Below are 26,003 nucleotides of genomic sequence, written 5' to 3'. Positions count from 1 at the left end.
TTATGATCACATTGGCAATATCAAATGTGATTGTTTGGATGTAGTGACATTTGATGGGACTGAATGACCTGTTTCTGCACTGTAACATTTTCTATGATTCTATAATGGGTTGACTTTTGTTAAATTTCCTAATGGTCGTTTTTGTATTTTAGGTGGACCTATGTAGAATTCTTTAACCGCTACAGAGTTTTGATGAGAAAAAATGACATTCAAGCGACCAAGGAACAGACCTGTAAAAGCGTGCTGGAAAATCTAATCAAGGTTTAAAAGCTACAATACCATGTCTTTGACCTGCTTAAAGGGCATTGTTATTATTGGGGTGTGGGCAAGTGCGGGGTGGGGAAGTATGTCCTTTTTATATTGAAAGATTGGATTATGATTAGAGCAGCTATTTGTAAATGTTTTGTTTCTGAAACAAAGGAAGTAAAGCAAATTTCCCTGGCAAGTGAGTGAATCTCCGATCTGATATTACAATATTGAACTTTTGTTAGTTGCTTCTCCTGATGCCTCTTGACATAGGAGCAATTATATTTGGGAGCATTGTGGTGGCATAATGGCACAATGATTAGCATTGCTGCCTCATAGCGCCAAGCACCAGAATTCATTTCCAGCCATGGGAGGCACTCCGTTTCTCTCTATGCTTGCATGGGTTTCCTCCAGGTGCTGCTCCGGTTTCCTCCCACAGTCCGAAGGTGTGTAAGTTAGGTGGGGTTATGAGGTTAAGGTGGGGGAGTGGGTCTAGGTAGAGTGCTCTTTCATCAGAGGGTCGATGCAAACTCGACAAGCCGAATGGCCTCCTGCCCTGTAGGAACCCTATGGTTCTGTTCAATCTGTTTATCATTGTGGGTATCGTTTGATCAATCAACTAACTCCAGATATATAGAAATATTCAGGAAGACCATGAAATCCCAAAGACTATGGGCGGAATTCTCCATTAGTCAAAGCCATAATCGAGAAATGTGATTGGGTGAATAGCTTCTGAGGCCAAATCGAGATTCTCCGTCATTTCAAATGGTGTCAATGAGTTTCTCCCCATATAGTGGGCACCGTTTGCATATCATTAGCGGGCCCGACCTGGTACACTCCTAGGCCTCTGCGATTCTCCGCCTCCTAAGGCCGAGTTTCCAACGGCGTGGTTTACTTGTGCTTTTAAAAATCGTGAAAACGGCGTGGCGGTTGCTGAGGGGGAGAGAGGGGGTACGGAAGGTGTCTAACATCACCATAGTGTGCCGACAGTTGTGCCACTGGCCAGGGGGCTTCTGCCAGGGTTGGAGGGAGTAGTGGGGGAGGGGGGTGGCCAGGAGGTGGGCTGTGGAATTGGGGTGGACAGGCGCAGAGCATCATTGCCACAGCCAGCAAGGCAGCCATGCAGCTGCGCACACCGCTAACAGCTCACTTTGAACCTGGTGCCACGGGTCATTTGGTGTCCCCTCTAGGGCACCCCTCTGGCTGCCCTCTGGGCCCAGATGACCCATTATCTGTATGGGCGCACTCCACAACCAGTGCCATCTTTTTGGCTAGGATAAGTGTGTAGAGGGTGTGTAATGTCTGTGTGGCTGCAGCCTGTCTGAGTGTCAATCACGGATCTGGGGAATCCAGGTGCTAACCCCTTAATAGTAGCGGAATCAGTGCAGGTGTGGTGCCGATCTTTCCATTGTGAAAGTCCACGGATTCTCCATTGGCATCAACACGGTCTCAGAAACTGAAAATCCCGCCCTATGTTTCCATTTCTTGTGCAGATGGGAGGGATTTTGATGGTTTTTTTTAAATTAGCAATCCCTACGCTATGATTACTTGTAATCTGCCTTAAATTCTTGGTTCTGGCAGTCTGTGGGAGAGGAATAGTTGATATAAATTAAAGCTGAAGATGTACATTTCCTGATGTTTCAGCTATGGTTCAGTGATAGCACTCCCCTGAATCACAAGGTTGTGGCTTCAAGTCCCACTTCTGAACTCGGGCACAAATATCAAGGCTGACAATTGTGCAATTTAAACGAATGTTGTCCTGTTGGAAGTACCATTTTTTGGATAAGATATTAAACCAAGGCACTGTCTGTCTCCTATTTTGAAGAGTGTGGGAAGGAGGGGGGTGGGAGGGTGCTGTTTTGGGGTGTGTATGGTAGGGTTAGTAACCTGAGCAAATCCAGAAATCAGCGTCAAAAATGTTACTGTTTGTGGGAGCATGCTGTGGGTAAATTGGCTTCTGTGGTCCCTACATTAACCATTAACTACATTTCAAAAAGTTTTGCATTGAATGATAAATACTTTGGGCAGCCTGCAGTGGGTGTGAATGGTGCTATATAAATGTAAGCTTGGGGCGACATGTAATGCAGTGGTTAGCACTGGGACTGCGGTGCTGAGGACACTGGTTCGAATCCCGGCCCTGGGTCACTGTCCGCGTGAGGTTTGCACATTCTCCCCATGTCTGTGTGGGTTTCACACCCACAACCCAAAGGTGTGCAAGGTAGGTGGATTGGCCACGCTAAATTGCCCCTTAATTGGAAAATAATAATAATAATAAATGTAAGCTGAAAAGTCATTCTGACCATTCCAAAAGTGGACAATTGCCCTCCAGAGTTGACATTTGTCATATTTTTCTCTCTGTGGTTCTTGAATTAATTTGAGAATGTTTAGTTTGTGCCAGAAGGTTCCCCCAACCAAACTTGCCTATTTTCATTGTTCTCAGCCCAAGCATAGCACCTGTCGAAATCAGGAGAGATATTGCACTGTAATGCACCTTGTTTTTAACGCAAGGATATATAAGATTTTGATTTTAGTTATTGCTGGTGTCAGAAATTCATCGAATTTGCAGTGCACAAAGGGACCATTGGGCCCATTGAGTTGGCACCGGCCCTTGGAAAGAGCACCCTACTTAAGCCCAGGCCTCCACCCTATCCCAGTAACCCCACCTAACCTTTTGGACACTAAGAGGCAATTTAGCATGGCCAATCCACCTAACCTGCACATCTTTGGCCTGTGGGGGGAAACCGGAGCACCCGGAGGAAACCCACGCAGAGACGAGGAGAAAGTGAAAACGCCACACAGTCACCCAAGGCCAGAATTGAACCCTTGAGCTGTGACGCAGCAGTGCTAACCACTCTGCCACCGTGCTGCCCAATGACGGTTCTTGGAAATTTACGAATGTTTTGTTGCAGGAACGTAATCATTGCTTTTTCATATTCACAGGGTGAACACCGATATAAATTTGGAAAGACCAAGATCTTCTTTTCTGCAGGACAAGTTGCTTATCTTGAAAAGCTCCGTGCAAACAAACTCCAAGCTGCCTGCGTAATGGTACAGAAGATGATGAGAGGTTGGCTACAAAGAAGAAAATATCAGCAGATATGCAGAGCCATTATTGTCATCCAGAAATATTCTCGTAGACTCCTAGCAAAGCAGTAAGTATAGTCATGTGTCAGAGCACCCCGTCAGCAAAGACGAAATGCATTGTGCAATGACGAAACGTGTTTGGTGTTGCTGCCTCATAACTAACAACCTTTGCAAGAAGGATGTGGCTTACATGTTGGCACCAAAGTGCAAGGATCCCTCATTTATACACTTTTTATCCTCTGTTAATACCAAGTGCATGGACACTTTGATGTCTGATTTTAGAAATAATTCTTCTGTCAATTGCACTTCCTCCTTCAACTGACGTGAGTTGGATCCTGCCGGATATTCCTTCTACAAATGTGATGGAACCATCAATTCACCAGACACGTGTTTCCGATATGAATCTAGGCTTTAATCGACTTACTTCAGAGCCAGCCTGTTACCTGTTGATGAACTCTTAGTGAACTCAGGCTGACTCTGGACAAGGGTATTTATACAGCTGCACTAGGGGGAGGAGTCGTGGGCAGAGCCAAGGGTGGAGCCCAGTACAAGTTCCTGAGTACTCCCAGAGCTACTCCCCCTAGTGGTAGGATAACGCTACTGCACTTACAAAGACAGTGTGAATTATCATATATATCTATATATTACATTCACCACAAAATGAAAGTTTAATTCCTCCAGTGGATATGTATTTAATCTTTTTGGATTCACATATGCTACAATGTAAGGGTTGTGATGTTCTTTGTGAACATTATGCCAACCATCCTGAAATAAGCGACACAAAGACCGCAAAATAGCTTGAACCTAAACAAAGCTGCAAATTTATTAACATTACTAATTTAGATTCAACATGCACTCTTGAAGAATACACAATTGATTATTAACATTTAAACTACACTCCTCTACAGCTAATCTTAATACCCATATAAACTATGATCTGCTCTCACTCACTATTTGTACTTCTGACTCTAGCTAACTCCTGCACACACTCTCTCTCCAAGACTTAGCATCACTGCCTTTATATACTGGTAACTTGTAGCTTACTCTCGTGGCTACTCTAGACACTTCATTAACTCTGCAGTTCTTGCAGTTATGATAATGCCACAAGGGCAACCTTGAGCCAAACATTATAAGCTAATTTCCCATAAGTCATACATATTGTTATACTCTACATGTAGACTTGAGCATGACTGTGTGAAGGGCACATAAATATAATTTATCCCTCACTTTCTATCTGTTCTCGCTCTCTTTTTCCCTTCCAACAGCATAAAATCCAACATATTTCTATTGCCGTAGTACTGGAGAAGTGTCATGTTGGACTCGATGATAAGTCTTTTTCTCCCTCCACAGATGCTGCCAGACCTGAGTTTTTCCAGCATGTTCTGTTCTTGTTTAAGATTTCCAGCATCTGCAGTATTTTCTAATTAATTTTTTTGTGTTTTAGCCGAGTTGATCATTTAAAACTGACAAGGGCTGCCATAATTATACAGAGGCAATACAGAATGTTGACTGTGAGGAGGCTGTATGTACTCATCCGTACAGCAGCAATTACTATTCAAGCTTATGCAAAAGGCATGATCACACGACACGTGTATCGCAAGGCAAGTCTTTGTGGAATTATTTTTTTTTTTTGTTTAAAAAATATATATATATAAATTTAGAGTACCCAATTCTTTTTTCCAATTAAGGGTCAATTTAGCGTGGTCAATCCACCTAACCTGCATATCTTTGGGATGTGGTGGCAAGACCCAACACACGGAGAATGTGCAAACTACACACGGACAGGGGTCAGGATCGAACCCAGGTCCCCAGTGCCATGAGGCAGCAGGGCTAACCACTGCGCCACCATGTTGCCCTTGTGGAATTATTTTTGTCTAAAGAATTTTAGTAATTGTTTTATCTTCAATTTTGAAAATGATTTATTCTGATCAATCATGGGCAGCAGGGTAGCACAAGTGGATAGCACTGTGGCTTCACTGTGGCTTCACAGCGCCAGGGTCCCATGTTCGATTCCCTGCTGGGTCACTGTCAGTGCGGAGTCTGTACGTTCTCTGCATGTCTGCGTGGGTTTCCTCTGGGTGTTCCTCCCACAGTCCAAATATGTGCAGGTTAGGTGGATTGGCCATGATAAATTGCCCTTAGTGACCAAAAGGTTTAGGAGGCTTTATTGCGTAATGTGGATAGTGTGGAAGTGAGGGCTTAAGTGGGTCGGTGCAGCCTCGATGGGCCGAATGGCCTCCTTCTGCACTGTATGTTCTAATACCTTGTGAATAATTTATGCTGAAGTGGTTTAGTTGGTTGCTCTCATCTGAGTCAGAAGTCCCGGCCCTTGAACAGACAATCCAGCCCGCCACTTCTGTGCTGCGCTGTTGTAGGTGCTGTTTTTCAGCTGAACTGTTGAAACAGAAGCCGTGGCTAACCAGACCCACAGCTGAATGTAAAAAGGTTCATGGTGCTACTTTTAAGAATAGCATATGATTTCTCCGTGGCAGTGATCCGACCAAGGGCAGGGCCTCTGCTCATTTCTCCATGCCTTGCAGTCAATTGGTTTCCTTTCCTCCTTCAGGTGCTGGCAAGAGCCTCTTGTTTTTAATCTCTTTTTTAAAAAAAAAATATAAATTTAGAGTACCCAATTATTTTTTCCAATTAAGGGGCAATTTAACGTGGCCAATCCACCTATCCTGCACATCTTTGGGTTGTGGGAGCGAAACCCACGCAGACACGGGGAGGCTGTGCAAACTCCTCAGTGACCCAGGGCCGGGATTCGAACCCAGGTCCTCAGCGCCATAGGCAGCAATGCTAACCACTGTGCCACTGTGCTGCCCTCTTGTTTTTAATCTCAATGGGCAATATATAAAAAGGGAAAATAATTCATGGAGATGATTTTCCAACTCCTTTCCCTCTGTGCTGCAAATAAATGAGTCCCTTCCCGCAAGCAGCCATTGTCTCTTGAGGTTCCAGCTCATCCGTCATCACCAAAAAAGTTTGGCCACCCTGAGCATGTGACCCTTGGCTTGGCCTAGGGCAGGGGTGGGCAAACTACGGTCCGCGGGCCACATGCGGCCCGACAAAGGTTTTTATGCGGCCCGCCAATGAGGTGCCCGGAATCATAACCGGCATTTTTGAAAAGCCGCCGGGGAAAAGCCGCTGAAGTAAATGCGCTTATTCAATAAGCGCATTTACTTCAGCGGCTTTTCCCCGGCAGCTTTTCAAAAATGCCGGTTATGATTCCGAGCACCTCATTGGCGGGCCGCATAAAAACGCGCGTAGTGGGGTGGATGAGTGGGGCTGTCTCATTGGTCGGTTTAGTTGGGTGTGCGACCAATAGGAGTCCAGGTTACAAACAATAAGCCTTATGATTGTTTGTAACCTGGACTCCTATTGGTCGCACACCCAACTAAACCAACCAATAAGGCAGCCCCACTCATCCACCCCACTACTTGCGTTTTTATCGTTGACTCGGCTAGGCTGTGCTTCTGTCAGTGTTAAGGATCAGCACAAGCAACTTGACACCTAATTTCAACAAACTGGTAAATGACTGCAGTCAGATGCATCATTCTCATTGACATCATTCTCATTGACATTGTTCTGTTACTTACTGAGTTACTTTGTTTTTCAAATAAATGTGCTTTTTTTTCTTTAAAGACCTTTTTATTTTGGCTATTTAAAATATTAATTATTTTACTTAATATACTATGCGGCCCTTTAAAATTGTGAATTTCTGAATGTGGCCCTTGCACGGAAAAGTTTGCCCACCCCTGGCCTAGGGTAACTCTCAAAGAGCAGGGTTGGCCACCCTTTTAAAATTTCAATTGATTCTGCTACCCTGTGCCCTTCGTGTCCTGATCATTATTGCATTGCTTTTTGAGAACTTGCTGTGTGCAGATTAGCTGCTGATTTCCTACATCGCTGCAGTGGCTAAGTTGCCAAAGTATCTTTGTTGGCTGTGAAGCATTTTAGAATACCCTGCGATCATCAAAGGTGCTATATCAATGCAAGTCTCTCGTTTTGCCATATCCTCACAAACGTGTTTGTTGGAAGCAAAAAGAGTTTTATTAATATTTGTCCAGCTGTGTTCTTTAAAAAGTGCTTGCTTTCACAGTTCTTGCATCTTTGAAGAACATGACACACGTAAGCTTTCTGTGGATGAGTGGAAAGTTGGGGACATATGGAAGGAAGCTATTGTTTAGCATTACTAAAGATGCATACACTTGTTTTGAATTAGATGGTCCGGGAGCAAAAGGCTACTGTCCTACAGAAATATGTACGAGGATGGTTAACCTTTTTGCGATTTCAAAGAATTCGGCATGCAGTCATCTACTTGCAGTGCTGTTACCGGCGAATGATGGCGTATCGCCAACTTAAGATGCTGAAGGTTGAAGCCCGCTCAGTTGAGCACTACAAAAAACTGAACAAAGGAATGGAAAACAAGATCTTTCAGCTGCAGTGCAAAGTGAATGATCAGGTAAGGTGATATTTGGGAATCCATATGTATGCGTAAATTTGGCCGTGTGAAATGCACATCTGAGTACACTGGTGTGGGACAGATGGATGCAGGATAGAATATGCATAAGCTACATTTTCATCCAATCAGTTTATGAAGCATGGCCAAAGTATAGCATTGCAGCAATCAAGGCCACAGATGGCAAAAAAAGAGGTAAGGTTTTGACAGTAGCAGATCCTGGCGATTTCCCAGAAAACAGCGGAGGCAGGATTATTGAATTTTTTGAGGCACAGTTCGATTTTCCGACAGTCGAGGGAATCTCGGATTATTGGGGAAGACAGGAAAATGGGTTGAAACCTTCATCAAATCGGCCATGATCATATCAAAGGACAAAGCAGGCTTGAAGGAAATAAGAGCAGCCGGTTATTTGGTCCTACGTTCCCATGTTCAAACTGAGCTAAAATTTACATTGAACAAAATTCTGCATTATTTGGATTAGACATGCTTTATTGCCGATTTCTAGAAAGAGCTGCAGTAAAGGTCTGTCTTCTGACGAAGATTAATATAAAGTAGGTTGAAGAGGCAAAAAACCTAATTGGTTTATAAGGTCCCAGTTGAGGTTGGCACCTGGTCAGTTCTTCACATGGTCAGCCTGATTATAAAAGGTTGCCAATTGACGCTCTTGACCAGTTCAAAATGTTGTTTAAAAACTACAGCCGGTAAGTTAAAATTCTGAATATTGATTCTCAAACCAAGCTTTGAAGCTAATTGATCGCCCACTTGTCGGGCATTTAAAAATCCCAGCTGGACTAATGAACAAATAGGTTTTGTTAGCCATATGTATAGCTGAAATTTGCTGGGCTTTGTGTTTCAATTCGGTAGTGACCAAGGCCAGAAAACATTCCTACTCAGCTCTGCAACTAAGCTGCTCTTGAGGTAAGCAAGTCAAAGATGGCTGAAAGGGAAAAGTTACGTAACTGAGACATAAAGGATCTTCTCTGCAATAGATTGTGATGTAATCAACTTAATATATAATCAGAAAATGCTGGAAATACTCAGCAATGCAGACATTCGAGTCCATGGCTGGAATGCATCGGCTGTTGCGTTCCACTTTTCCAGCTGGCCGTGCACAACTGCCGTTTCCCAGCGACATGGGGTGGCTTCAATGAGAAATCGCATTGATAAGTGGCAGGAGTATATAATCCTGCTGCCAGTGAATGGTGTACTGCCGAGAAACACCCTGCTAGGGGCAGGGAATCCAAATCCAGGCCCATAACCTTTTATTCGGACTGGGAACAGTTAGAAATGTAATTGGTTGTAAGCGAGGCAAATGGGGAAAGAGTGGGCAGTAAGAAAATGGGAAGGTCTATGATGGGATGGAGGGCACAATGTGAATATTGCAACAAAATAGCATGTTATTCTCAAAACAAGTTCTTGACCTTGTACATGACAGTCTTGGCAAAAATAGCCTGTCTTTGTATTTTAGTACTCGTTGGTGTTGAGTTAATTCCCATTTTGACCTTTTTGTTGCATTGGAATAAGATTTCTAAAGTTGACCTTGGTTTAATAAGGACATGGGAGTCCACACCAAGTAAAATTAAAGGAACAGTTTTTATTTACAGCACAAATACATACACTACCTGGAAGATCCCTACCAGATTTCTTTCTGGCTGGTGCGTTACTGGGCAACCTTGTATACGGAGGTCATTAGAGATGCCCCATCCCACTGCAGGGAAGTTTGTACTTTTCAAGGGCCACGGGGAAGATCATTCCCACCCTGTAGCCTCTGTGCATGCTATTCCATTGCTCACTGGCCCCTCTAAATCTGAAAACCCCCCGACGGCAGTAGAGCAGGAACAGGCAGAGACATCAGATTCTTTTTGGCCCCGGCAATTCGCCATTGAGCAGATCCACTGGATTGATCGGCATATACCGTTCTAGTGAACGGTGCCTGCGACAGGAATGCTGTGGCGAACGATCGACAGGAGGCAGCTGATCAGCGCACCAGACCTCCGATGTCTCTGTCTCCATTTCTGAGTCGGAAGATGCAATATCGAGCATGTTGGCATTGGGAGAGTGAAAGAAACTAGCTATTTATTTTAATTAAAAGAGGGTTAATTAATAAGTTGAATTAATAATTGACTTAAAAAGCTCAATCAGAAACCATTTAAAATGGATTCCATCATGACTGTGCAAAATGCATATTGCTTGCCTTTGCAAAATGGACATTGCTTGCTTCTGAAAAATGGATATCTGTTTGCAAGGAACAGCTTGCAACGAGCTAAACAAATGCAACATTTCTAATGAAGGTCAGGTTGACGGTAAGAGTTCATATGAGCCTTCCATTGTACGGAAGAAGGAATCATAAGATGAAGCACACATCAGTCAATGATGAGAACAGATTTTGCATACCAGTGCTCACGAAAGAATTCACAGAAGCAACATGGCTGATAATTCAGTTAATGTTACATATTGAAGATTGACAACCCAATCATCGAAACAAATGTATTGATGACTCATCCAAACCAATCAGCATGCTACAGGAGCAGGAATAGATTGACTTAGACTGATAACAAATTCATTAAAGGTAATAGTTTTAGGCTATTATTTCCATTCTAGAATCATCCTATACTTTTTGCTGAGAAGCTACGTTCTGTCTAATATCTAGCAGTCTACATTCTACGATTTATTTTGATCTACGCAGCTGTCTTGCTTCATGCAAAGAAACCGTTACTGCTATTGTATTTTGAATTCAAGTCGTCTGTAAGTTACTACGGATAATCTGATTCTCGAAACAGTCTTTTGCAGGCAAGGGCTGAACTGAGAACCTTGTAAATTCTATAACAAGAATTTCTGTTATAATCAATCAATAGATACCAAATAAAATTACTTTACACTGAAAAGTAGAGTCAAAGATTCTGCATTGTTAGTTGCATGGTGGGGCATCACAAAATATATGCAGTAACAGAAAGTGCAGACCTTAAGAGAGACCAGAGGCATCGCAGCAGACTGGTTTGGCAATGGGGCCAGAGGAACCAGGACTGGTTTCTTTCAAGGAACCTCATGAAGGAGTAACCTGCATGAGCGAATGTGATCCAAATGCCCTCGCGTTAGTTGCCCCCCAGACCCGAACAGCAGAGACTGGCCCTGCTGATGGACGACAATCCTCGAGAGTCAACACGTTGTTGGAAGTGATGAACAAACACCGTGTTGAGCCCGAAATTCATTTCTTTAGCCCCTGTTCAACAGTTTTCATGGCCCTCTCTTCCAAGCCATTTGATGTTGGATGGTATGAGGCAGTACGGACATTGTGAATCCCATTGTTTCGCACAAAAGCGGCAAACTCGTCACTCGGGGAAGAAGGTCCCGTTATCTGTCACCTCGGGGATTCAGTGAGTGGAAAATGAAATGCGCGATCGCTCAATGGTCACCTGCGGCATGATCATCTCCATTCTGTGGACCTCCAGTCACTTTGAGTGGATGTCCACCAGGATGGGGACGATCAACTCCAGGAGTGGACTAGATAAATCAGTGTGCGTGGATGCCATTGCAGGGAGCTTCTGGTGCTCTTAGTCGATTGAGCACTGTTCGGCCAACACCTCAATATCCACGTCCAAACCCTGTCACCAGACGTAGCTTCTCGCCAGCGTCTTCATTTGAACACTCCAGATGCCCATTGTGATCATTCTTCAACATAGTTGTCGAACCCTTTGTCGGAACAGCAACCTTAGCGCTCCACAGGAGGATACCATCTTCCACAGTCTGCACCGAGAGCTTGGGGGAGAATGCTTTTGACTCCCCTGGTAGCTGTCTATATTTCCCACCGTATAGCACCAGATGCCGCACCTTGGCAAGGGTGGGATCGGTGGTTACGAATACACTATACAGTGATGGGCAAGGAATCCATAAAATTCAGGACCAAAACTGCTTCGTCTATTACGGGGGTGGAGGTTGTGGATTGGGCCTGTGGGAAAGACGGCTCAACGTATCAGCATACACAATCGGGGTCGCTAGGTGGTGCTCAAAAGAATATTCTTCAGCATAACCGGACCCAGCACTGATTCCTCACAGACGTCATTGGCAGGACCCCTTTGATTCACAGAAAAAGCCCAGCAATGACTTGTGATCCGTGAAGATAAAGAAATGGCGGTCCTAGATGTCCTGATGAAACCGTTTAACCCCAAACACAACTGTCAGGCCTCCATCTCTATCTGGACATATTTTCTTCTCTGCTGCAGCCAGCGTCGGGGAGGCAAAGGCGATTGGGCGTTCACGGCCATCGCTCATCCAATGAGACCGAATCCTGTAAGGCGAAGCATCGCTTGTGACTTAGTGATCTTGAAGGGTCAAAATTCTTCAAAACCCCCGAAGGGGAGAACTGCCGTTTCACTTTCCTAGCATCCTGGACCTTGCCCCATTCCCATGGCTGGTGCTTCTCTTTTTTTTTTCTTTTAAAAAAAATTTAGAGTACCCAATTCATTTTTTCCAATTAAGGGGCAATTTAGTGTGGCCAATCCACCTAGCTTGCACATTTGTGGGTTGTGAGGGCAAAACCCATGCAAACACAGGGAGAATGTGCAAACTCCACAGTGACCCAGAGCCGGGAAAGAACCTGGGACCTCGGCGCCGTGAGGCCGCACTGCTAACCCACTGCCTCACCGTGCTGCCCTCGCAGCTGGTGCTCTTGAGGAGCAAGTGAAGGGGGGCCAGGATGGTTGCCAGATTTCGAATAAATCGCTAAAAGTAATTTACTAGTCCAAGAAAAGAGTGAAGCTCGGTGGTGTCTGTAGTGATCTGGGTATCTGCTGGTATGTAAAGGGTTAACAACTGTATCATAGTGCTAGACAACCTAGATTTCAAGGGCCAGCACCAGATCCATGTATATAAACTGAACTCCGGTTCTTCCCACCTCTTCGGATCAGGAGTGTTTAGATAAGTGTTCGAGAGATGGCTAAGTTGGCACGTGTAGTTAAACATTATTTCTACTTCCTATTTACTTAATCATCAGTTGTGGTTTTAGAAGAGTGAACAAACTCATTGATATTTCTATTCATTGTTCATTAAATGCTATTTCCTTAATTTGAAGACTGATAGTTTCATTGAACTACAACCATCAGACCATTCCGAAGTAAGCAAAAGAGTAACAACATATTACAAACACGTAAAATGATGTGTCTGGAGGGGTGGTGCAATACTGTGAACTGAAGCCAGGTGTACTGGTCACTTGTCTGTATCGATCGTTACGTACTATCGTAATGACTTATCGAGCTCCAGCTCATAACATTTGAGCACCGCCCAGCGACCCAGATTGCGCATGCTGATAGGTTGAGCTGACTTCCCTGCAGACCAGCATTGCTCATGTCCAATTTTGTAAATGTACAGTCTCCGGCGGCCAATGTTGCTTACAGATCCTTCATGCATGATAAAGAATAATGGTCCAACCTCAAAGCAGTGTTCACTGCCAATTTATAGTCTCTGCAGAGACGGACTGTCTTATCCGGCTTCATTACGGGGACCACTGGGCTACCCACTCACGCAAACACCCTTGAAGAGGGCAACTGCAGTTGCACCTTCCTAAATGCCTCATTCTGGGCCTTCATCCATTCCCATGGCTGGTGCAAAGGCCTAATGATGCCCAACCTCTCCAAGCACCAAAGTTCAGGATCTACGTTCTCCACTGAAGTGTACGGGCCGGGTTGGGCCTTGCACTGACTCTCTGAAAGAGCATCCTACCTAGGCCCATTCCCTGTAAACCCACCTAATCTTTGAACACTTAAGGTACAATTTACCTTAGCCAATCAACTTAACCTGCAAAAAGATGGACTGGGGAGGAAACCGGAGCACCCGGAGGAAACCCGTGCAAACTCCACACGGTTACCGGAGGCCGGAATTGAACCCGGGTCGCTGGCTCTGTGAGGCAGCAGTGCTTAACCACTGCCACCGTGCCACCCTATAAGCCCAGAACTTACATATGCTTACAAACACACGGTATCTATTACATGATATCCAAAGTGGACACCACCATAGTCTAGTAAACCTACAGGAGATCAATCAGCAACTGTCAAACAGATCACATGACTAGTCCCAGCCGATGATCTGTTTAGACACCATAGGCTTTAATCACTATTAAATGCATAACAGGCAATTCAGTATCACTAAAGAGCAGAGAGCTTATGATTTAGTTTGTATTCTTGATCATGCTGGGTTTGCTGGAGGGCATGCACATAAAATTATAATACAATCTTTTTTCCTTGCACGTTGACTGATCTCTATTTCAGATTTTCCTGATTTGTAGTTCTCTTAATAATTCAATCACGGGGGCGGCATGTGGTGCAGTGGTTAGCACTGGGACTGCTGTGCTGAGGACTCGGGTTCAAATCCCAGCCCTGGGTCACTGTCCATGTGGAGTTTGCACATTCTCCCTATGTCTGCGTGGGTTTCACCCCCACAACCCAAAGATGTGCTGGTTAGGTGGATTGGCCACACTAAATTGCCCCTTAATTAAGCCCAACCTGCCCCAGGAAGCCCCTGCCCACGATCCAGGAACAACGGAGACAGCGCGCGAGGACCCGAACACGCTGCAAGGTATTCCTGCGCCCGCACAACGCCGGGACCCATCCGGATCGCAAACTCGCCCCCCCCCCCCCCTCCAGCAACCCCTCTATCTCAACCAGCGCCCGGGACCCTGCCAGACGCGACCCCGGAAACGTAAACAGCGCCCTGGACCTCGCTAGCACCCTGGACCCCGCCAGACGCAACCACCTACCTTCCACAAGGGCTGACGTCTCCCATCGGATCCCAGGATCATCCAGCAGCAGCCGCCGACCGAGAAAGCGAGGGAAACGCAGCGGTCTGCAGGTTAGACTGAAGCAACGCGGTTTCAAGACCCCTCTCCCCAGCATACTCCTGGCAAACGTCCAAGCGATTCAAAACAAGCTGGATGAACTTAACGCCAGACTTACCTCTCAGAGGGAAGTAAGAGACTGCTATGCTCTGTTTCACAGAGACATGGCTCACCCCCGCATCACCGGACTGTGCCATACAACCTGAAGGCTTCTCTATTCACCGGGCGGACCGCACGGCACCTTCAGGCAAAGCGAAGGGTGGTAGGGTTTGCCTCCTCATCAACTCCTCCCTGTGCTTGGATGTGGTGACCCTGGCGACCTACTGCTCCCCAGACGTGGAATACTTTTTTTTTAAATTTAGAATATCCAATTCATTTTTTCCAATTAAGGGGCAATTTAGCGTGGCCAATCCACCTAACCTGCACATCTTTGGGTTGTGGGGGTGAAACCCACGCAGACACAGGGAGAATGTGCAAACTCCTTACAGACAGTGACCCAGGGCCGGGATTTGAACCCGGGTCCTCAGCGCCGCAGGCCAGACGTGGAATACTTGACCATAAAGTGCCGCCCATACTATCGTCCACCTGAGTTCACTTCAGCCATTATCACAGCGGTCTACATCCCAGCCCAGGCAGAAGTGAGGAAGACGCTGGATGAACTGTACACAGTCATAAACAACTATGAAACAGAACACCCGGAGGCCTTGTTCATTGTGCCCGGAGACTTCAACAAAGCCAACCTCGAGTGTACTGCCAGAATTCCACCAGCACATCTGTCCCACCAGGGGCGACAACACTCTTGACCACTGCTACTCAAAAATCAAGGGCGCCTACCGTTCCATCCCCCGACCGCACTTTGGGAATTCAGACCATAAGACTGTGCTCCTTCTCCCGGCTTACAAGCAGAAACTCGAACGGGAGAATCCAGCTAAGAAGGTTGTGCAGTGCTGGTCTGAGGAGACAGAAGAGCTCTTGGGTGACTGCTTAGAGACAGTGGATTGGTCTATATTTAAGAACTCAGCGACTAACTTAAAATGAGTATGCCACCACCATCACAGACTTCATCAGCAAATGTGTGGACGACTGCGTGCCAAAGAAAGCAGCACGTACGTTCCCCAACCGGAAACCATGGCTCAACCGCGAGATTGACTCCCTACCGAAGGACAGATCTGAGGCGTTCAAGGCAGACGACCCTGTCCTATACAAGAAATCCAGGTATGACCTCCGCAAAGCCATCCGAGAGTCACAGACAGACTCTCGGCGGTTGTGGCAAGGACTAAACAACATAACTGGCTACAAAGCGAAGCCGAGCAGTATCTCTGGCAGCAGCGCACCCCTCCCCGATGAACTTAATGCATTCTATGCTCGGTTTGAGCAGGTAACCAACAATCCGCTGTCGAGTGCCCCAGCAGCCCATAATTCACCCATACCCACCATCACAGTTTCCGAAGTCAGATCGGCCTTCCTGAAAGTGAACCCACGGAAGGCGATGGGCCCAGATGGGATCCCTGGTCATGCACTCAGAGCCTGCGCATACCAGCTGGCAGAGGTATTCACAGACATCTTTAACCTATCCCTACTCCACTCCGAGGTCCCCACCTGCTTCAAGAAGCCCACCATCATACCGGTACCAAAGAAGAGCCAGGCAACATGCCTCAATGACTACCACCCGATGGCCCTGACGTCAGTTGTAATGAAGTGCTTTGAGAGGCTGATCATGAAGCGCATCACCTCCATACTCCCGGAACGCCTTGACCCACTTCAATTCGCATACCGTCGCAACCGGTCCACATCAGACACCATTTCCTTGGCCCTACACCCATCCCTAGAGCATCTCGAAAACAAGGACTCCTACATCAGATTCTTATTTATTGACTACAGCTCTGCTTTCAACACCATAATCCCAGCCAAGCTCATATCAAAGCTCCAAAACCTAGGACTTGGCACTCCACTCTGCAACTGGATCCTTGACTTTCTGACCAACAGACCACAGTCAGTAAGTATGAACACCAACACCTCCTCCACAATAGTCCTCAATACCGGTGCCCCGCAAGGCTGCGTACTTAGCCCCCTACTCTACTCCCTGTACACACACGACTGCGTGGCAAAACTTGGTTCCAACTCCATCTACAAGTTTGCTGACGATACGACCATAGTGGGCCGGATCTCGAATAATGACGAGTCAGAATACAGGAGGGAGATAGAGAACCTAGTGGAGTGGTGTAACGACAACAATCTCTCCCTCAATGCCAGCAAAACTAAAGAGCTGGTCATCGACTTCAGGAAGCAAAGTACTGTACACACCCCTGTCAGCATCAACGGGGCCGAGGTGGAGATGGTTAATAGTTTCAAATTCCTAGGGGTGCACATCACCCAAAATCTGTCCTGGTCCACTCCCGTCGATGCTATCACCAAGAAGGCACAACAGCGCCTATACTTCCTCAGGAAACTAAGGAAATTCGGCATGTCCACATTAACCCTTAGCAACTTTTACAGATGCACTATAGAAAGTATCCTATCGGGCTGCATCACAGCCTGGTATAGCAACTGCTCGGCCCAGGACCGCAAGAAACTTCAGAGAGTCGTGAATACCGCCCAGTCCATCACACGAACCTGCCTCCCATCCATGGACTCCATCTACACCTCCCGCTGCCGGGGGAAAGCGGGCAGCATAATCAAGGATCCCTCCCACCCGGCTTACTCACTTTTCCAACTTCTTCCATCGGGCAGGAGATTCAGACGTCTGAGAACACGCACGAACAGACTCAAAAACAGCTTCTTCCCCACTGTCACCAGACTCCTAAATGACCCTCTTATTGACTAACCTTATTAACACTACACCCTGTATGCTTCAACCGGTGCCAATGCTTATGTAGTTAAATTGTATATCTTGTGTTGCCCTATTATGTATTCTCATGTATTTTCTTGAATTTTGTTTAATTCCCTTTTCTTCCATGTACTGAATGATCTGTTGAGCTGCTTGCAGAAAAATACTTTTCACTGTACCTCCGTACACGTGACAATAAACAAATCCAATCCAATCCAATTGGAAAAGAAAAATGATTGGCTACTCTAAATTTGTAAAAAAAAAAAAAATTCAATCAAAGATGGATTCAAATGATTGATTTAAATATTCTTTTGATTTAAACACAATTAACATAACTGAGCAGTGTTTTAAATGATGTGTATTAACCGTTCCTTCCATTATAACTTGGCATCTTTTTTTTGACCAACCAGGAACAGCTGATGTTCCTAGATCTGAAGCAGCCTCTCAGCTGATGTGAGCTAACAAGGTAACTCCTCGTTTATAAATTTATTTTCAGAACAAGAAGCACAAAATGCTGGTGGAGCAAGTGACCGCACTTGCCATTTCTCATAGAAAAGAGGTAGAGAAACTCGAGAATGAAATAGAGCGTCTCGGGTGTAATGCGGAAGAAACTAAAATCTTGAATCTGCAGCAGCATATTGCAAAGCTCCAAGAGGAACTGGCGTGCGCACACCTGGACAGAAGAGATGTAGAAGTTAAAGCTTCTGGGGAGCTAGCTCGACTGAAACAAGTAGGATTATATAACATTTTCCCCCCTCTAATTTATCGATTTGGTAATTCATGTGCATCCCACAGAATTCCCATTGTTTAAAAATAGCAGGAATTGCACTTGTAGTCTAGCAGCAATCTTGGTTTTGGTAAATTGATTTTTAAAAAGGCCATGGAATTCTGTTGATATCCCTCTTTTTTTTTTTTGCTGGGCTCTTGAGCGACTCTTCTAATTGGCAGGATAGTTTTTCTGTTAGTTCTTCATTCCTATCCCTATCCTCGACCTGGTGGATTGTGGTGAAGCAAATATTGATTGGGAGAAATGATTCACCTGGTTAAAATGAATGATGCATATAATCTGATGGTAGCGGGCTAACATTAATAGTAATTTTTTAAATCAAAAACAGCTTTAATGTCTTCCTGCTTCAAGTTGCAAGGTCAAATTTATTGCCCCAGTTGGTGTGAGCTGTTTGATGTGCCTGATGGAAATTGTGACAACTGAGTTGCTGAGCCACTAGACTAGATTATATAAGGCATTTGTGAAATATTTGGGATTTTACAAGAATTTGGCAGCGGTGCCAGCCCTCAAACTCCTGGTTGGTTGATTAAGTTCAGATTCCACAACGTTCCATCAAGTTCAGGACCTCTGGTATGTTAGACCAGTACGACGACTGCAATGCTATGCACTCCTCCAGTGCATCAATCTTTTATTGCCATTTCATGACAATTTTGATAATTGACCCTTCTCCAAACAATCGCTACATAGTTGGTTTCCTGGTGATGTGTCACATATTTTGTAAGGGTGAAAAGGCTGATTGGTTTCTTAGCTGGCAATATAAACACAATGTAAGGTCATTTTCACATCAAGTGATGTTGTCTGTCTACAGCAACAGGCTGATCTCTGAACCTGTTGATAAAATGCACGTATTCTAGCCTCTTCAGCCAGCCTTATGGAATCTACTCCCAAAATCTGATAAATTACTTTAATAGTTTAAATGTAATGTTTTCAGGTAAGCAATTATTTGGCTAAGATTTATTTTAAATTTTAAATCTTTAAGGGTCTAGACATATTGTTCAATGCAAATACAAAAAATGTTAGAATGGTTCCTTGAAGCTTTATCACGTGAACAATATTAGAGATAACAATGAATGAATTCTGATCAAAAACATAAATTCCAGTGCAAAGAGGAATGAGGTTTTTGTTTGGTGCAGTGGTGTCTCGGTTATGTCAGTGGACTGTCGAAAGAAAGTATCCAAATCCCATCCATGATAGTTTAAGGCTTTCAATTCAGCATTTTTTTAAAAAGGAAAGAAACTGATAACGATTAAAGCAACCATAAGCTGCCATCTTCAATCCAGCTGATTCACTAATGTCCTTTAGAAAAAGGAATCTGTCGTTGTCACCTGGGCCGGGATTCTCCCCTACCCGGCGGGGCGGGGTGTCCCGGCGTTGTGGAGTGGCGAGAACCACTCCGGCGTCGGGCCTCCAAAAAGTCAGGGGCTAGGCCCGCGCCGGAGTGGTTTCCGCTCCGCCGACGGCCGTGAATGGCCTTTGGCGCCCCGCCAGCCGGGGCCGAAAGGCCTTCGCTGGCCGGAGGAAATCCGCGCATACGCTGGAGCGTCAGTGGCTGCTGACGTCATCCCGCGCATGCATGGGGGAGGGGTCTCTTCCGCCTCTGCCATGGTGGAGACCGTGGCGGAGGCAGAAGAAAAAGAATACCCCCATGGCACAGGCCCGCCCGCCAATCTGTGGGCCCCGATCGTGGGCCAGGCCACCGTGGGGCCACCCCCCGGGGCCAGATCGCCCCGCGCCCCCCCCCCCCCCAGGACCCCGGCACCCGCCCGTGCCGCCGATCCCGCCGGCACCAGGCGTGCTTTGATTCCCGCTGGCGGGAAAAGCTAGTCAGCGGCAGGACTTCGGCCCATCGCGGGCCGGAGAATCGCCGTGGGGGGCCCACTGACCGACCGGCGTGGCGCGATTCCCGCCCCCGCCGATTCCCGGGGGTCGGAGAATTCCACCCATGGTCTGACTTATTTCTGACTCAAACTCATCTCCTATCACCTACTGCACTGAGGACCCCCAAAGAACCTTGCTTTATAATGTTTTTCAGAGGTGGATCTGGTTACTATTGACTGACCTTTCCCCTAGAAAGATTTCCTTCTCAAAATTCCCAATAAAATGTTGAATGCTTTGATTGATTGTACTGTGGGATGAAAGCCTCCCCTAAATGTTGACCACTTGCCATTAGCTTCTTGAGCCTTCGCACACATACCTTCTTGCCTTGATCATCCAGGTGTTTACATAATTTCCTTATCTTGTTGTGTTATTCCTGCTGATTATCTTCATTCTCCTTAGAAACATTATACCGTTGGCCTTCAAAGCTAACTTGCAACGGTTTCATTATTTGCATTTCTTCAATTATCGGTTATTTATGTCAGTCGCTGTGAACAAGCCTTCCAGTCTAGCTGTTCTTATTCTATATCAGGCAATTGAACTATAGGGATTCACTAAGGTAACTTCTATTCTATATATTTGCATTCCAGCAGGCATCTTAATTAAGCAAGGTTAAATGGAAATCCTAACAGTTTTGAGTGTCGTTATTTTATCCAATTGCTCTCCCACTGCTGCAGAGGTGATATCTGACAATAGCCCCTTTCAAGCTAGCTACAGCTGTTATCACCCAAGAATAATCACCCCTCTGCTTCATTTTCTGGAGAAACAAAACCTTCAGCAGTTTCCAATAAACCAAAACTTGCAGCACTGACTTATTCCTTTACCAATTTCAGGCCGACTTTATGTGCACCGGGCATAATGGTAATTTTTTTTTATAGATTTGAACAAGCATAATTTAAAATGAGAACTTTTGCTACTGTGCATTCATACTGAGGTGAACATGTCTGATATTTTCAAAGATATCATTCCCATATCAAAGTTGTAAACGCTGCTTTATTTGTGGTTCAGCTTTTCAATATCCCTGATGATGAAGCTATTAAATCTTTTTCAGCGTCTTGCTGTTCATGAAAAGGAGAAAACTGAGTTAAGTGCTGAAAAAGAAGCTTTTAATAAATATATTCAGGAGCAGTCAAAGAATATTGAAGGTATTTTTAAGAAGGTTATTTTGAATTCATTGGTATTCCTTTTTGACATGCTTTACTGACAGATTCTGTTCTAAGCACCATTTTGTGTAAAACAAATTTGTATTAAGATCTCAACACTTATACAATATTAAGTGGATTAAAGCATTAAAAATAGCACCAAATATGAATTGTTTCTTGGTTAAAGTAGTGAAGCTTGAAACTAGAAAAGACTTTCAAGCTGATCATATATATTGCTGCCACATATCTAGTTCATTTTATCCAATGCCCACTCCCTCCCCATCTATATAATCTCTTAAATTCTGTATAAATGCTCATTCCAAAGAAAAAATAATCTTGATTGTCTCCCATTTCTTATGAGCTTTAGCTAGCTTCTCTGCAGAGATAGTCGGCAGGATTCACCCAACGGGCGGCTCAGTGCTGATGCCAGAGTAAAAACGGCGTCGGCACCTGTTCCGGGACCCCATTCTGTGGCCCACAGGGGGCTAGGACGGCGCTGGAGTGGTCTCCGCTGCCCCAGCTGCCAATCCCGGCCTGAACTCGGCGCCGCGGGGTCCGCCCATGCGCTGTTGGGCCGGCGCCATCTAGCGCATGCGCAGTGGCCTTCTTCCCCGTGCTGGCCCTGAAGCCAAATGGTGCAGGGCTACAGGAGCCAGCACGGAGGAAAGGAGGCCGGGGGGGCAGAGAGAGACCAGCCCGCCGATCGGTGGGAACCGATCGCGGGCCAGGCCACTATGGAGGCCCCCCCTGTGGTCGAATCCCTCACCCATACAGGCCGCACCCGGACCCTTCAACGCTGAGGTACCGCTGACTCAGAGGATGTTAGAACGGTGCCGGTGGGACGCCGGCCCGGGCCCGAGAGTTGGCGCATACCCCGACTGGCACCACGCCGACGTCGATGGTGCCGATTCTCCGCATTGTGGAGAATTGCGTCCCGCCGTTGGGACGGCGTGGCAATTCGCGTCGATTCTCCAACCCGGCGGGGGGGGTCAGAGAATTCTGCCCAGTGAGTCCCTCCTTTGGCTTGGAAGGGATCCTCCAGGTAGTGGGGTTCCCAGGTATCTGCTGCACCTATCCTTCTAGATCAGGGGTGGGCAAACTTTTCCGTGCAAGGGCCACATTCAAAAATTCACAATTCACAAAGGGCCGCATAGTATATTAAGTAAAATAATTACTTCACCCGGTTATGATTCTGGGCGCCTCATATAGAACATACACAGCACAGAACAGGCCCTTCGGCCCTCGACGTTGTGCCGAGCAATGATCACCCTACTCAAGTCAATGTATCCACCCTATACCAGTAAGTAACCCAACAGCCCGCCTCCATTAACCTTAAAAAAAATTTAAAAAAAAAAAAAAAAAAATTTTAAAAAAAATTTAAAAAAAAAAATTTTTTTTTTTTTTTTTTTTAATGACTTGGCGGGCCGCAGAAATACCTTTGGCGGGCCGCATGCGGCCCGCGGGCCATAGTTTGCCCACCCCTGTTCTAGATGGTAGTGGTTGAGGGTTTGGAAGGTGTTGTCTAAGGAGCTTGGGTGAGTTTCTGCACGTATTCTGTAGATACTACAGTACTGTCAGTGGTGGGGTGGGGTGGGGGAGTGAATATTAGTGGATGGGATACCAAACGAGCCTGCTGCTTTGTCCTGGATGGTGTTGAGCTTCTTTTGTTGGAACTGCACTCATCCAGGTAAGGGGAGAGTATTCCATCACACTCCTGAGCCATCACAATCCTGACTTGTGCCTTGGAGATGGTGGGCAGGCTTTGGGGGGGTCAGGAAGTGAGTTACGCACCATAGGATTTGTAGCCTCTGCACCTCCACCCATCTCCCCCACCCACCCTCCATACAATTAATGGGAAAGTTTTATTTTGTGTATTAAAGATCAAATTGCCCTGAAGGTGGCGTTGAAGAGTCATCAGTTACATGCAGAATTTGAGGAAGAACGGTTCCATTATCAGAACCTTGTGAAAGAATTCTCTTGCCTAGAACAAAGATACAAAAATCTGAACGATGAAATTAATTTCATTAAGGTGATTTTAGCTCTATTTATCAATATTGTAAATATTTGGGCTGAATTCTTGTACCATAACACATGTAACTGAGCATACCAGCGCACTTGACTATTTAAAAGTGGGACCTTTATTTTTTTGATAAATGGGAATGTTAATGAACTTTTAAAATTTTAAAGGTTGTTATACTTATAAATAATTTAACATACTCATGGCTGTTTGGGGCTGGGGTGTTAGAGACATGCGTTTGGGTGTATGTTGCGAATATATTCAATATTTAAATGTTGGGGCAAATGAAAAGGGCAGATTATATAATGGGGCGCTAGCACAAACTAATGCTGCATTTATACTGTGTTTCTTTCCTTGCTGAAGTGAGCTTTTCACCCTGGTACAATGCAAAATAAAAAGCATAACTGATATTCCTTTGTTGTGCGCAAGACCACTAGGGGGCAACAGTTTAACCTCCTTTTGCTTTACACTAGTAAAAAAATCAAGCCCAAGCTTGAAAGAATCTGATGGGTTTCCTATGTTTCTACAATAGATTATCTCACTTTTCCTCCCACCCATTGACAAGTGATTGAAGTTTTTATTCTCCTTTTTATAAAAATTTTTATTGGAATTTTCAATTTTTACAAAAAACAAGCCATAGGTATCCAAGTACAACACAAAACAGTAGTCATCGCAAGAATGGGAGCAAATAAGACTGGATAAATCGGGGCACAATCCTCAACATATTCCCTTTGTGGATATATGACCTGGCTGCACCAAAACAGAATGCAGGCAACATCACAGACCAACAATTAAAAAAAATAATAATAATTTCGCGATGTGGGTGTCGCTGGTTAGGACAGCATTTATTGCCCATTCGTAGTTGCCCTTCAGGAGGTGGTGGTGAGTTGTTACCTTGAACCGCTGAAGTCTGAGGTAGGTGTAGGTACACCCACAGTGCTGTTAGGGAGGGAGTTCCAGGATTTTGACCCGTGACAGTGAAGGAGCGGTGACATATTTCCAAGTCTGGGTGGTGAGTGACTTGGGAGGGGAGCCTCCAGCTAATGAGGTTCCCAGGTATCTGCTGCTCTTGTCCTTCTAGATGGTAGGGGTCATGGGTTTGGAAGGTGCTGCCTAAGGAACCGTGGCGAGTTCCCGCACTGCACCGTGTACTTAGTACACACAGCTGCCACTATTGGTAGGTGGTGGAGGAATTGAATGTTTGTGGAATCGGGAGCAATCAAGCAGGCTGCTTTGTCCTGTATGGTGTCAAGCTTCTTGTTGGAGCTGCACTCATCCAGGCAAGTGGAGGGTATTCCATTGAAGTAGGTGAGTTATTCGTTGTAGAATTCCTAGCTTTTGACCTGCCCTGGTAGCCACAGTGTTAATATGACTAGTCCACTTCAGTTTCTGATCTGATTGTGGAGGATTCAGCGATGGTAATGCCATTGAATGTCAAGGGCTGATGAGTAGATTCTTTACTGTAGGAGACCATCATTGCCTGCCACTGTGTGGTGTGAATGTAACTTACCACTTGTCTGCCCAAGCCTGGATATTGTCCAGGTCTTGCTGCATTTGGACATTGGCTGCTTCATTATCTGAGGAGTTGGGAATGATGCTGAACATTGCTCAGTCATCCGCAAACATCCCCTCTTCTGACCTCCTGATAGAAGGGAGGTCATTGATGAAGTAGCTGAAGGGGAGTGGGCCTAAGACACTACCATGAGGAACTCCTGCAGCGATCCCTAGAACTGAGATGATTGACCCCCAAGCACCACAACCATCTTCCTTTTTGTTCCTTTATATGACACCAACCAGCGGAGATTTTTCCCCCTGTGTTGGCTTTTATTGGGAGAGGGATTGAGTTTCGGGGTCATGTTGCAGCTGTACAAAACTCTGCTGTGGCCGCATTTGGAGTATTGTGTGCAATTCTGGTCGCCGCATTATAGAAAGGATTTGGAAGCATTGGAAAGGGTGCAGAGGAGATTTACCAGGATGTTGCCTGGTATGGAGGGAAGATCTTGTGAGGGAAGGCTGAGGGACTTGAGGCTGTTTTTGTTAGAGAGAAGAAGGTTAAGAGGTGACTTAATTGAGGCACACAAGATGATCAGAGGATTAGATAGGGTGGACAGTGAGAGCCTTTTTCCTCGGATGGTGATGTCTAGCACGAGGGGACATAGCTTTAAATTGAGAGGAGATAGATACAGGACAGATGTCAGAGGTAGGTTCTTTACTCAGAGAGTAGTAAGGGTGTGGAATGCCCTGCCTGCAACAGTAATGGACTCACCAACACTAAAGGTATTCAAATAGTCATTGGATAAACATATGGATGATAAGAGAATAGTGTAGATGGGTTTCAGAGGGGTTTCACAGGTCGGCGCAATATCGAGGGCCGAAGGGCCTGTACTGAGCTGTAATGTTCTATGTTCTGTGATTTCCATTCACTCCAGTTTTGCTAGGGTCCCCTGATCCCATTCTCGGTCAAATGCTGCCTTGATGTCAAGGGCAGTCACTCTTGCCTCGCCTGTGGCATTCAGCTCCTGTCCATGCTTGAACCAAGGTTGTAATGAGGTCAGGAGCTGAGTGACCCTGGCAGAACCCAAACTGAGCATTCATGAGCAGGTTATTGCTGTCTGAGTGCCGCTCGATAGCACTGTTGATGTTTCCTTCCATCACTTTGCTGATTTTCCCAATTCTGTGTACAGGACATACCTGGATAATTTTTCATGTTGCCAGGTAGATGCCTGTGTTGTAGCTC

General features: G+C 45.6%; 1 protein-coding gene across 2 annotated transcripts in view; it reads left to right on the top strand.

Annotated features, from left to right (window-relative positions):
- LOC119953728 (unconventional myosin-Va-like) overlaps positions 1 to 26,003 on the top strand; it is a 149,281-nt gene that overhangs the window by 85,681 nt on the left and 37,597 nt on the right. For both annotated transcript variants that reach the window (XM_038778278.1, XM_038778277.1), the window contains exons 18-24: positions 153 to 261; positions 3,187 to 3,398; positions 4,775 to 4,931; positions 7,556 to 7,795; positions 17,942 to 18,175; positions 21,159 to 21,252; positions 23,130 to 23,278. In XM_038778278.1, the coding sequence (XP_038634206.1) occupies positions 153 to 261; positions 3,187 to 3,398; positions 4,775 to 4,931; positions 7,556 to 7,795; positions 17,942 to 18,175; positions 21,159 to 21,252; positions 23,130 to 23,278 (1,195 nt within the window). The remainder of the gene's footprint in view (positions 1 to 152; positions 262 to 3,186; positions 3,399 to 4,774; positions 4,932 to 7,555; positions 7,796 to 17,941; positions 18,176 to 21,158; positions 21,253 to 23,129; positions 23,279 to 26,003) is intronic.

The sequence above is a fragment of the Scyliorhinus canicula genome, chromosome 18 (genome assembly GCF_902713615.1).
Source record: "Scyliorhinus canicula chromosome 18, sScyCan1.1, whole genome shotgun sequence".
Taxonomy (NCBI): Eukaryota; Metazoa; Chordata; class Chondrichthyes; order Carcharhiniformes; family Scyliorhinidae; genus Scyliorhinus; species Scyliorhinus canicula.
Note: the sequence above shows the minus strand (reverse complement) of the source record. Positions and strands in the feature narration are given on the sequence as shown.